Raw genomic sequence first — 13,606 nt, 5'->3', positions numbered from 1 at the left:
CACAGGGCTCTCGCACTTGCAAGAATCCACTTGTTTAGTGTCTGGCTTGTAGCCTGTGTCTAACAAAAAAAACCAGCTCCCTCCGAACCAGAACTGGCCCTGTCTGAGATACACTCTCAGGCCACAGCTGAGATGAGTCCTGTTTAAGTCCATCTGAGAAACCATAGCCTGGCTCGTCTCTCACCACAGGGGATGTTGGCGGGAGGTGAAGGAGGTCCCAACTCTTTTTTAAAAATGATTATTAAAATCCTCTCTCTCTGTGGTGAAGCAGACAGTTAAGCAGTAGAGAAGGACAGAAAATGAAAAGACCACGTCTCCCACTCCCCAATTACTGGTCTCGCTATTCACTGTCTTTTCTGCAGCCTTCCAGAAAGTTGTATGCATGTGTGAGCATATACACAAGCGAGGATGTAGCACACATTCTGTCCTGCACTCTGCATCTTTCGCACAGTGATATTTCTCAGAGGTGTTTCCACGTCAGCTCACGTGGGTTTGTGGCATCCCTTACACGGGCCATTCCGATTCTTGAGTTCCGAGGCCACGCACTGACTGTTTGCCACATATTCTCCTCTGTCCATTCTTATTCTCCAGACTTTCTGTACCAAAATGCACTGGCTTCAGTGGGCATCCAGGCCTTCGGTGAGCACATTTCCAGAACTTTGGGTGACTAAAAGAGCAAACTAACCTCACTCTCTAACCCTGAGCGTGTGCCCCTGCTTGTGTTGGTCATGCACGGGGACCATTCTCAGAGCATGCTGATCTTCTTAGAAACGGCAGACCCACGGCTGCCACCCGGTGCCCACCCCCTCACTGGGTGGTTCCCAAGAGGCCCAATGCAGAATGCACCCACTCATTTCTACCACTGGTTATTTAATTAATTGAAGACAGTCCACAGCCGTGAGTCGGGGAGCCATGTGCAGACCTTGGTGTTCTTACTAATACACCCCACTAGGACCACGGCACAGTGCTATGGTCAGCCCCCAAAACCGGGACTAGAAATACAGGTAACGGCTCCCCGAAGATGAAACACATGCTTCTGTATCTGGTAATTGGCAGAGATGGTCCCCACCTTTGTAAGTTTCCTTTCTCCTTAGTTTTGCAACATACCTTTCCTCCTGGTTTGTTCCATGCTCCTGAGTTTGGTTTGGTTTTGCTTTGGCAAATGGCAGTGTTTTTGAGCTACTCATACTCACCCTAATTCCCACACCAGCGACCATGGGGTTAGATTCCACATGACTGAGACACCAAGGTAAAGGGCAGGATTGAGGCCAGCACACATGTGCTCCATTCTCAGCCTCTCACAGGTAGGAGTCAGCTGAGAAGCCGACTTCTGTGCTGAGGCTCAGGCTCCTCCCCCTCACCTGGAGTGCAGAGGGGCCAGAGTGGACCGTTTGCCACACAGGGCTCTGGAGCGGGGAGCTTTGCATCCCAAACTCTACCCGCCATCTGTGCCTGGTCACATCTTTACCATGCCTGATTTTTCCTGCTGCCTTTTATTAATGGGTGATTTTTACCTAATGGGTAGGAATGTCCAAACAACCAAGGAGTTAAGTCCTGAATCCAGAGCTAAGGAAGGGAGCACATTATTCATAGTGTTCATTCCTGCCTCGCGTATCGCTCACATGCCTTTGACATGCCGGGCGCTTGCTGCACATGTTGCACCTCGGGTCTACATCCTGCCTGATCACCCAGAAGGGGTTGCGTGCACACTACGGCCTTGGGAGGTGGACGTTCACATCCCTGTTTTATCTTTACAGAGGGGCAGTGAGTTGCCCGAAACTGTATCCTGGGCTTTTGCCCTTGGTGCTTTTCACCCTGCTATGCCTTTCGTTTGTCCCTTGGGTGGCAAACACAGCCCTATGGGCACAGACGTCATCGGGTCTCAGAGAACACCGGCGGAACTGTCTGGGCTCAAACACTGGCCCAGCCGGGTTTAGGCTGCCTCCTGCTGTCCTCCCGTGCATCTTTGTCCCACACCAGTTGTGTGGTGCATCACATCCAAGATGGCCAAAGCCTCACCTGGGGAAAGGTGCAGGTGGCCTTTGGAGGTGAGGGCAGTGCACCTCCGCTGTGGCCTTTGGCTCACAAGTAGCAAATGCTCCCTTTAGCTGCAGTGCATTATCAGGTGGCCTAGAGCTCAGAGGCCATGGACCATCCAAACCCGAGTGTCATCACAGCCTGTGGCAGAGGCTGCCCTCATAGTGGCCGTGGTTATAACCTTCCCACTTCATCCCTGAGGGGCACTGGCAGGATGTCTGCAGTCAGGCCAGCTTCACTTTTCACTCACACCATCATTCCTTCACTTGCTTGTTCATACATTCTCCGGTACCACTAGGTGCCCCCTGAACCCTTCAGTTCTGTGCCTCTTCTTGCTCCCTCTCGCATCCAAGATGGCACCTGAGGCCCAGTGCCCACCAAGCTGATGGTTATGCGTAAGGTTGGCTCATAAGTGGTAGGAAGAATCTTTTCTATGTTAAAAATGCAATAGCTTGTTGAAGCCATTGTCTGTCTTCTCCCCAGGGGTCCGAAGAGCACAGATGTTCATTATCCTTTGGGTAGGGTGGTGGAATGAGAAGAGTTGCAGTTCTCCATAGAAACGTCTTGAAAAACAAGTAGTTCAAGATCTTCTCCAATTTGATTTACAGGGGATTGTCTATTTCTGGGCCTAATTTCGCTGAGAGTTGTGGAGGGTTCATTTTTAAAGCACTGAGAGACCCTCCGCAGTGGAAAAATAAGCACTATTTCTGATAGTACCGAATCTGTGGTAAAAATAGCTGTGCTTCCCCACCCCCTGGTGGGAGGGAAGCAACTTCTTTCTGTTATGATCTCCCTCCGAATACAAAGTCCTTCTGAGCCTTGGATCTCAGATTTGAGCCTCCAGCTCTTCCAGGGCTTTCTTCCCCATGGCCTGCTAAAATAATTGCGTGATTCTCCCTTGGCTCTGTAGTCAGTAGCAGCCATAGCATGAGCCTTTGAGCAAAGAGGGTTTCTCCTCCATGAGTTGCAGTGCTCGGCTTTACAAGCTGTGGCAGCCCTTCAGAGTAAGCCTCCTCTGCACACCAGCTTGAGAATTTCCTGTCCTCGAGCTCCGTCCCTGTCCCCAGCCTCCTCAGGGTTGATGTTTATGTGGCCCCCTTTTTGGATCTTGGGAACTCTTCTCTTAGCTTGTTTTGTTATTTTTCTTTGGCAGGTAAGCCATGGCTTTTGGAACTTCTCATTGGACTATGATTTAAGAATACCGTAAAGATGGTACTCAAAAGGTCAAACCTTTGCAATCTTCACAGAATAGATTGACAAATCCAGAGAGAGATAAAATCTCCAGCTTGGAGAGACATATTTCACCTTGGCTTGCCTTCCTCTTCCTTTTAGAGACTTTACCTTTTATTTTTTTCTGAGAAATTCCTTCTTGCTCATCTTTGCATGGTTAGTGAGTAGCAAAAGAAATGCAAATGATCTCTTTTTAAGGGAGCACATGTCCCAGCCTCTGGGAGTAGATTCACTTGAAATCTTCCAGGCAACGGGTGTAGATTAATCAGGTTCCCAAAGGACGTTCTCCTGCAAGCCGACTCTGCCGAGGCTATAGCACTTGCTTACAATACGTTTTACCTTGGATCTCCGTCCTCTGCTCTCAGATATGGCTGTTCTTGCCTTGTTTAGCCTCCACGTTTTCCCTCACAATGACCTTGCATTACAGTCTTGGTCTGTCCCAGGGTTTCTCAACAATAGCACTGTTGACACTCGAGACCAACAGTGCTTTGTGTGGGGGTTGTCTTGTGCATTGCAGGATGTTTAGCAGCGTCCCTGCCCTCTACCACTAGAGCCAGTAGCACACCCTGCCCAAGTCATGACAACCAAAAATGAATTCAGACATTGCCAAATGTGCCCCCAGGGTGGGGAGTGGGGTATAAGATCGTCCCAGGTTGACAGCCACTGGTCCATCCAAAGGAGGGCTATTTCTTTAGCTGTTAGCATCATCACAGCAGGGTCTGAATGTGGTGCCCCATGGAAGCTAGTTCCTGTTGTTGGTTGGTTTTACTGATGAATCAAGTGCAGATACCTGGTTAATTCTTGGGATGAAACATTATGCCCTTCTTCCTTCTTTGAAGAATCTTTTGACTGGTTCAGATTGGCCTGTGCATGAGGGGAAATGCAAATTGCAGGCTCTGCTTCTGCTGACCTTTGCTCCAAAGGCGCTTTATGCTCTTCCGGGAAAAGCACCATGGAGACGTGGAGTGAGAGCTCCGCCATCCGCATGTGGGAGGCAGGACCCACGTGATGAGCAGGCCTAACAGTCAGTGTGGCCTCAACAGAGTGACTGGAAGGGCCCAAACAATCCCCCAACACACGCGTCGCCCACATACGCAACCCCCAGTCACTGGTCTGAACTCTCCTCCAGTCAAGAGCGGGAGGTCGCTTATGAAAATGAAAACAACCCCAGCAAGCAAAGCTATCAGTGATGAAGACCTTACCTTGAATTTATGACGTGCTTTCCACCGCGACAGGTGCTTAGGAGCAGGCTTTATTTGATGATAAGAGAGTGGAAAAACGTAATGAAACTAGATTCTAAAGGAAATCTTCCCGAAGATGGGGAAGAGATGTGAAAGAGGAGGGGAGAAAGTACGACCCATGAGACTAAGCCAGCCTTACAGAAATAACAGTGATGTGTACTGAGCTCTCACCATGTGCTGGGGTCTGTACAAAACACTGCATATCCAGCCTTCGTAACAGCCTAGGGAGGGAGGTATTCTCCCCATTTTACAGATGAGGGAATAGGGTGGACCCCCCTTCACAGTTTATCTAGAGCTATCCTCTTAAAGATCCGGGGATACATGGCTGGTGTAAAACTTCTGCTCATTCAGAATTCATGTCGTCCTGTGGTACCAACAGGGAAAAGGGCGATCACCTGCAACGTGTGGGGAATCGTGGCTTGTGTCACCAGTGCACCTCCCAGCGTTCCCTGAGAGTCACCTTGGGGACTTTAACATGCCACCAGCCTTCTGGGTGACTGGGAAAGTAAGGAGGACACAGTGCTGCTTAAGCTGCTGTGTTTCTCAGAGCCCACCCTGGTGTACTCTGGAGGAGGGGAACATCCAAGACAGACAGCAGACTTGGCTGTGCCTCCTCAGGCACCTGTGCAAACCTCTCCAGCCTGAGCCCACTCAGCAAAGGAACTCCGTGTCGACCTGTCTGCTGGTTGACCAGACGTGTCTAGATCTGCTGACGCCCAGCTGAGCCCAAGGGTGAATGTCCCAACCTGGCCACCACGCCCACCTCAATATTGAAGATTACTGTAGGGGCTGAGGTTTTTAGAACATCCCAGTTGGAAGACAAGAATAACACAGCTCTTATTTTATCACAAATGTTGTTGCAAAGAACCAGATGTAGGGCAGTCATCTCAACCTCTCGGTTCAGGGGTAACTGCCTGCATTCCCACTTGACATCCTGGCCCTTCGACAGGGAACCATGAGCATGGCCCGTGCGTGTGGCATCCGTGCTCATTGCCCTGCTTGCTCTGTGAGGTGGAAGGGAACTAGAAGAGGCTGTCTTCTTGTCACTACCTTCCTGCCAATGGTGCATTTCCACCCAGGCTTTTAGTTCCAGGGGTATTTGAGGATGTACAGCTGAGTGACTCTCCCTTGTTGTTTGCTCTGCCTGGCTTGTGAATCCAGTAGGCCTGCAAGTCCTCCAGAATTCTTTCCCTCTAACCAGCCCCGATTCCCGCCGGCCGTGCTCCTCCCTGCCCAGGGCTCTCCGAGCTGCGCCCTGTGTGTTGTATTTACTGACCTTTCCTCCTGTTTCTTTTTTCCCCACAGTGTGGCAAAGGAGCAGAAAACTTCGACAAGTTCTTCACACGAGGGCAACCCGTGTTAACGCCACCTGATCAGCTGGTCATTGCTAACATAGATCAGTCTGATTTTGAAGGGTTCTCGTATGTCAACCCCCAGTTTCTGCACCCCATCTTACAAAGCGCAGTATGAAACTCACCAAGGAGAACAAACGCATCCCCAGCCCCCAGGACCCCCTACCCCCAGCAGTGGGAAATGATCCTTCACCCTAAAATTTTAAGGCCATGGCCTTGTTTCTTGTTCCAGATGGAGGCCTGAAAATTGTAGGGTTATTAGTCCAAATGTGATCAACTGTTCAGGGTCTCTCTCTCACAACCAAGAACGTTATCTTAGTGGAAGATGATACAATGTGCAGTGTCCAGTTTAATTATGTAGAAGTCACATCTGGCTGTCAGTTAACCCTTCCTAGAAAGCAGACACTCTTGCCCCTTTTTTGGTACGATTTGATATATTTTCCATGCCCTCTGTCAATTTTCACCATTGAGATCCCTCAGGCAGAGTGATAAAGTGAACCTGCCCCCGTCCAGTTGGCTGGAAGCGTGTCCAGCCAAGCCAAGACATCTTGGAATTGAAAGAACAGGGCACCCAGAGGGTGGTGAGCAAGGCGGGACTGGGGGCGGGGAGGCTTCAAAATGCCCACTGCTTGTGTTCTCTGCCTCGAGGGAAACAGTCCCTGGAATCTGAGAGGCCAGGAGGAATCTAGTCCTACTGGCGAGTCATTTGCCAGCTCGCCGTTCCCAGACGTTGACAGTTGTAACCCAATCATGGTCCAGCGGTTACCAGTTTAAAAAAAGAGAGAAAGAAAGCCTCAAATGAGCGTTCGGTGAATCTGTCATCTTGTACCCTACTTGGTTGATAACTATCTTGATACTTGCATTTCTTTTTAAGAGGCCAAATCTTCTAAGGACTTTGCTAAATGAGCATGTGAAATCATTTCAGATCAAGGAAAAAACCAGTGTGTATGTCTGTTCGTTTTAATCTCTGGGAGATTATTCTGCGATCCAGGGTGCCATCAGCAATCATGCCACTACTCACAAGTGTCATTAGCCAACCTCCCCCCCCACCACACTCCCTACTTCCTGAGAAGCTGAAGTGTACGCCCATCCCCTTTTGTACTTATTTATTTAACAAGCTGCAGTATCGTTTATGAGAGTACGATGTACAGTAACTTAATCAAGTGTTGACTCGAGCATCTGTCTCTGTTGACTGGTCTCCCCCCTACGCCCAGCCCTTGACATCCACTTAGGGGTGAAAACCAAGGCAGTCTTAGTTCCCATTTCAGTTCATTTGGAATGACACACCTGGAGCTGTATAATCAGGAAAACTGGATAGCATATCAGCTCAAAGATGTTTTATTGCTAGAAGGATTTTAATATGTTTTGCAAATGCATCATGCAATGAATTTTGCATGTTTATAATAAATCTTAAGTGAATCTATATTATTGATATAATCGTATCAAGTATAAAGAGAGTATTATAATAATTTTATAAGACACAACTGTGCTATATTTGTGTAAAGCTCTTCTTTCTAACCGGCTTTTTATGATTTTTAGCTTAATTCTTCGCTGCCGTGCTACCCCACCCCGCGCATACCCTGCATATTGGCACTGTATCAGATATATTAATTTTTTACCATAGACCTAACTTTGAAAATGAATGGTTACTTTACATGATCCATTAGGCTTAAATATATGTATATAAATATTTGATTCTACCTGCAAACAAAAGTTTTGTTTTGGGGGATTATTTTTGGGATGAGACTCTTAACCTCCTAACGCCATCTTCTGGTTCCTACGCCGCTCTTCCTCTTGGGGACCACGGGAAGTGTTTGACTCCGGGATGGCTGGTATGTGTCATCCCAGCCCCCCAGGCTGGAATCTGTTTTGTTCCTCCTTCCAGCCTTGTTACTGTTAGTGACTTGGGGTGGGAGGGACAGGAAGACGCCCTTCCTGGTATGTGCTCGAGGACCCCAGAAGCACGCTGCCCGACTGCTGGCCCTGAACGACCAGCTGTTTGCTCCAGCGCAGACAGACTTCCTGAGACGGACGGTCCTGCAGCCCTGGGTGGAGCCAGCCCTGGAGCCACGGGCAGACTCTCTTTCGAGCCTGCAGATTTTCTCCCAGCCTTGAGAGAAATGGCCTTTCCCGTCTTGTGAGGAGCCTTCTGTGGGACACCATCCTATTGTGAGGTCCTCAGAGGAGCAAGCCTTCTACACAGGAGGGAAATGCCCAATGGGAGCAGCTGTCTCTCCTCCCAGAGGGCAGCTCTGTTTCCCCTCTTTCCCACGGGCGTCTCCCAGCTCAGCACCACCTCGTTTTTACTCGCTGGCTGTTTGCCTGAAATTCTTGTAACGCACGACCCCAGAAAGGGCTTTCAGGTGAGAGGCATGGGCTGTCCTGGACACCGTCAACTGGAGGAAGAGAGAGAGTGGGTGTGGGTCAGACGACTTCTCCATCTTTTAGGGGGGGTGGACTTCAAAACTCAGAAGGGGCCCCTGCACAACCAGAGCTGCAGTCCTGCTGGTCGGTGCACGTTTTGGGGACGCTTCCTCCCCAGGTGCACCTGATTCAGGGTGACAGAAAAGGAACCAGTTTATAGAAAGAGCCTGGAGAGAAAAGGGCCAGGGCCAGTAACCCACCCTGCCCCCGAATGGAGCTCCAGCAGAACTGATCCCCAGCCAAGCCCCTAGAGGTGAAGAAAGTTCCAGAAAGGAACACAGAGGGTTGTGGACCGGTTGTTCCAGAGCCCCATGCTGCCTGCTTGTTTTAAGCAAGCAGCGGGCTCCGGCTCTCCCTCAAACAGCCAACACATTTCCAAATTATTCCTATTTCTCTAGGAAACATTCAACATCGCAGCCAGCTTGTGTTCTTTCAGAATGTGTGGCCAGGTTTTAAAAGAAAATGCCCTGACGGTGGAACCCAGCATTCTGTCCAAGGGACGGCAGGCTCGAGCACAAACCTGGGGGGCAGCAGTAAAAATCAGGGCCCGGTGAAGTGTTTCTACAGTGTAGCCTGGTCTGTGCGTTGCTGTGCACTGAATTTGATGAAGGTTAATGCTTTGAAGAGCTGAGCAGCCCGAGACAGTCATTGCTGAAAGGATAAATCATGTGGGAAAAGGTTAACCACTGTTAGCCACAGGAGCGATTTGTGAAATTCTCTGGCACTGTCCCAGTCACTTATGGGCGTTGTGTAAAACAGAACAGTGGGGAGGGGGCTGCCCTTCTAACTGCAGCAGCCCTGTTAGAGGCCGGAATGGGGAGGACGCCTTGAAGGGTCAGGTCACCGGAGGACTCTAGGAAATACCAGCCCCTGAGCACTGCCCATCTCATTGGGGCCTGTGGAGGTCCGGCCGCCTGGCAGGATCTAGCACAGTCTGAGTCTCCATCAGACTCACTGGTCCGTGACTCCAAAAAGCCATTCAAATTGGCTTGCATTGTTTTCCCTTGGAAGGTGGCCACTGCTCAGCGGTGGAAGCTCCCTCTGAGGCTGCAGGCCGGTGGGTTGGCAGCCTTCTCCTGGCATCTCGTCTAAAGCCATTAGTTGCTTGGTTTGAATGGAAGAAACTGGAGTGTGCTGCCAATTGCAACCCTCAGAGGTTAATGGGAGGTTCACCCAAGGCAAGAACTAATTCAAAGGTCTGTACGAAACCCCAGGAACCGAAATGGTTGCTCTTCAGCACATCTACTTCCCTCTTATCCTCGTGACAAGTTAGTGCAGACTCCCTGCCTTCGCTTATGAGATATGTCAGGCTTGCTTATTGGGAATTTTGGTAGAAAATCAGAGGGTTGAGAGCTCTTTGGAAACTTGACCTGAGACAGTCATTGAAAGATTATGAAAGATCGAGATGAATGCAAGCCCGAAAACGATCGTTGAGCACCTCTCTGAGCTCCAGTTCTTGGCAGAGCGTGATGACTTGCTGGAATGAGGGTACAGACCCCAAGAGAACCACCTGTTGATGTTCTGAGAAGGGAGAGGTCAGTGGAGGCTAAAGTCGGCAAGGAGTTTCGAGAAGAGCAGAGTTTGAGTGTGTCTGGAAGGATGCTTGCAGTAGGAGAAAGCAGGAAGGGAGGCGAAGGAGAGGGCATCTTGGTAAGGAAGCTGCTGCCATTTTTAATGGCTTTCACTTGGAGGTCATTGGTGCAGGTGAAAGTCACCGTCTGCTGGTCCTTGAGAGCGAGTTTATTGTCAGGGATACAGTCTATTCCTCCCCAGAAAGCATCTCCCAAATGCCAGCAGCATCCTCACCAGCTGCTAGAAGCCCCCTTCCCCTCCCTACCTTGACATGACTCAGAATTCCTTGGTTCCCTGGGCAGAGCCAAATCCTCTAGCCTACCCTGGAAGCCAGTAGGTTCCCAGCCATTTGTGGCTTCCTGTTGAGAATTATGGCAGCTGGGGATGGATGGAGAAGTTGCAAAAACAACTAACACTGCAGTTCCCACCTGATTCCACTTAGCAGGAGAACTTTGAGCTTTTTGCTGGGGTTTGTTTTCTCAGTACTGAAGGAGGAGGAGGAAAGTGAGAGTCTTCTGTTTTTAAAAGCCTCAGAAAGGCAACACCATGTGTCAGTCATTTTCTCACTTTGGTCTTATGAAGTCACCTATTTCTTGTGTGTGTATATCACACCGTTCCCTGTTTCTTTAAACCCAGCAAGGGCAGGAGTGCCTGTTCTCCCGCTGAGCACGCTGAACAGTCATGACCATCAAATGGATACTGAGCCAGGGTCCCAAAGGAGGATGACCGTAAGGGTTACAGGAACAGCAAAGGCATGACAGTTATAGTGAAGGAAAAGGATGCTCTGGTTATTAGTGACTACACACTAATTTGTCAAGGAGTGTTGGGAAATATTTTTAAAAATCATTTTCCTCGAGCTGCTTGGTTACATATCATGAAATATACCAGGCTGTAAACACTTCTGTCATTTCCCATTTGGGCTGATCCCACAAATCTAGAGAATGTTACATATTTCTGCTGTTAGAAGACACAGAAAAATGGAAAAGGTTACCTGAGTTATGCATGGAGGAACAGTCGTCTGGAAATGGTGTCAGCCACGATTCTGTCAATTCCATAATGTCAGGGACCCGTTGGGAGGGTGGAAAGTGGTGAGCACTTAGTATCCATGTAATCATGTGTCAGTTAATAACCGTGTAGGTCGAACTCAGTAGTCAAACAGCCTTACACTGACCCTACACCATGGCCCGCAAGTTCCAAAGACTTTTTTTAAAACTTAAGAATTAATTTGTTAATTCCAATAGAACAACTGAATATACTGGGCTATTTGTACTTTTTTATAGAGAACTTTAATAACTCAATTCTTTAAAAATAAGTTTTTAAAATAAAACTGACGATTTCATAAGATTCCAATCACATGGAGCCTTTAGGAGGACTCAACTGGGGTCAACTAGAGCACCCCTGACCTGCACTCGCAGTGCAGGATTTTCCCATGCCTGTGGAGTATGGAGTCCACATCAGAATGACTAGATGTTCAGGTGGAACGTGTTGGCTGACTGATGCCCTCTGTTTTTAATAGACACTGGGGACAACTCTCTAAGGTCTAGAAACTTTCAGACCAGAGGAAAGATGGCTTTATTGTTCCCCTTCAAGAAGCAGCCCTAGGATAGCATTCCTGGGGGTCCCCGGGACCCCTTTCCTTACTCTATGAGGCTCTGTGACCACCTTTGGCTTTGGGGGAAGGGCACTGTCTCAGCTCTGTCTGTAGTCTCCGTGGGTCCCCAGGTCCCTCACAGTCAGTGAAAATTCAGAGATGCCCTACAAGGATTTTGCCCACTGGGCAATTCAGAAATCCTTCAGTCTCCCCAAGAAAGGAGAGGCGGCAGCAGAGGTGCCCACTGGCGTCTGTTTCACAGCTGTCTCTCATGCGAGGAGACAGGACCCTACTTTTCAGAAAATAGGGATCAAGTCCACTTTCTAAGACCCTTTTTTCTAAAATAAGACAAAAGATGGCTTTGCGTTTTCTGATTAAACAACTGTGTCTTTGTTTCCTCTGCTTAGCTTCAGGGGTATTTATTCCTGTGATCGTTCGTAGATTTTTGTTGATGCTCTTCCTGGAAGAATGTGAGTCTTTCCTCGAGGAGATTAGTGGATTCTTCAAAATCCTATGTGAAGGCAGTTATCCTTTTGAGTCTAAATGATCTAAAAATTCACCTCACTTCCCTTCTGTTAGGGTCTTCCAGAATATCTTTTATAGAGGGTCAAAAACATTTGAAATCATTGCTTTTGCTTCATGATTTTTTTTTTATGAAGGACATGCCACGTTTAAACCATTAATTGAAAAGCGTCATATAAGACCCCAAATTTGTACAGAGGAGAAAGTGGAGGGGAGGGAGGTTGAGGTTTTCCTTTGGTTTAAGCACCTCCTGACAGGACGTAGACGCCATTCAACAGTCAGATAACATTTGGTTTTTAGCAGGCGCGATGGGTGTGTAAATTACCGCGTTGCTTCCCTCACGGCGTATGACCTCTAATCTTTGTTTGCATGATATGCTTTGTTAGATACATTAATTGTAGTTTGGAAGCAAGTGTGTATGAATAAAGATAACGATCATTCCTTAGTGACTTGGTCTCGTTTGCATCTTTTGTGGCACTGCAGTTACTTTTCATCAGATGTTCATCTCGTAGCCTCTGACTCTGTCACACTGTGCAGAGCATGTCATCTTCCCCCCTTGTTACACACGCCTCTCCATTTAAGTTCACATTTTTTTCTTAAAATACTTCATTCTTTGCATTGAAGCCAAAACAGTTTACTGGGCTAAAGTAGCGGCAGGTCATCCCTTTGTTCGTTTATCGGCCGTTCCTGGAGCACCTGCTCGGGGCCGGGAGTGGTGCAGGCACTGGGAGCGTGTGGAGAGGAAGGCCAGGGCCCCTGCCTGCAAGGAGCTTACGTCCTTGCACCCCAAACTGCACCCCAAAACTGAGGGGTGCCCCCAAGGATGGAAGATCCCCTTCCACTGAAAGGAGGATTCCTAGAAGGAAGCCAGCTCAAATCTTGGGACTTTATCTCCAGAAATAGACATTTTTCACACATCCTGTTGGCTGCACTCTGGACTCAGCTTCAGGACTGTCACCGGTTTTAGTGTCAGCGGCCTCATCCTGTATTTATTTATTCATGAGTGAGAAATCAGGGAAATCTTTAAATGTGGAACAGGTAGGAAACATTCCAAAACACCCAGTGTCTTAAAACTCAACACTCTTGAGGGGATTCGCCTCAAAAAGGATTAAAAACCACCAACAGCAAAAATATCCCTACCTCTGAAAGCCGAGGGTTGGCTTTCGCCAGGTTCAGCTCTGCGTGCTGCCTCACTCTTTTGGGGGCTGCCCTCCCCTCATGCTCACAGCTTTATCCCAATGCCGCCTCCCTCCCTCCCCACCCGCAGCCCCCTAGTCCTGCCCCTCCCAGCGTGCTCTGCATCCACATTGCTTTCCTGCATCCCTTCCCTCGAGGCCTTGCTCCCAGCCCACTTAGCAAATTATCAGATACTAGTGGTGTCCACTGGGTTAGTGTCCCATCCCCAAGCCGCTGTGGCCACACCTGAGCCCCTGGCAGTTAAGGGTCTTTCAGCTGCCATTGCAAGGGCCAGTGGAAGAGTTATTTGGAGGAAGAATGAAGAGCACGATGGGGACCCTCAGAGCAGTGCGTGGTCGCTGGCTCCTGGGCTGGCCCTGAACTTGGCCCTGGGCCCGTTCCTCTTACATATGTATGTGGCTGGTGGCTATTCCTCACATTGCCTAGCAGAATAGCACTAT

At 48.9% G+C, this 13,606-nt stretch overlaps 1 protein-coding gene across 2 annotated transcripts in view; it reads left to right on the top strand.

Moving 5' to 3' along the window:
- The window catches only part of PRKCA (protein kinase C alpha), a 404,998-nt gene extending 392,580 nt beyond the window's left edge, over window positions 1–12,418 (top strand). Inside the window, exons 17-18 of one of the 2 annotated variants that reach the window (XM_046675327.1) lie at window positions 592–639; window positions 5,814–12,418. In XM_046675327.1, coding sequence (XP_046531283.1) covers window positions 592–639; window positions 5,814–5,978 — 213 coding nt within the window. In that variant the 3' untranslated portion in view covers window positions 5,979–12,418. The remainder of the gene's footprint in view (window positions 1–591; window positions 640–5,813) is intronic. The other variant, XM_046675328.1, reaches the window with a different exon arrangement.
- Window positions 12,419–13,606: the final 1,188 nt, after the last annotated feature.

This window comes from Equus quagga, chromosome 11 (genome assembly GCF_021613505.1).
Source record: "Equus quagga isolate Etosha38 chromosome 11, UCLA_HA_Equagga_1.0, whole genome shotgun sequence".
Taxonomy (NCBI): Eukaryota; Metazoa; Chordata; class Mammalia; order Perissodactyla; family Equidae; genus Equus; species Equus quagga.
This window is presented reverse-complemented; position numbering and strand designations above follow the sequence as displayed.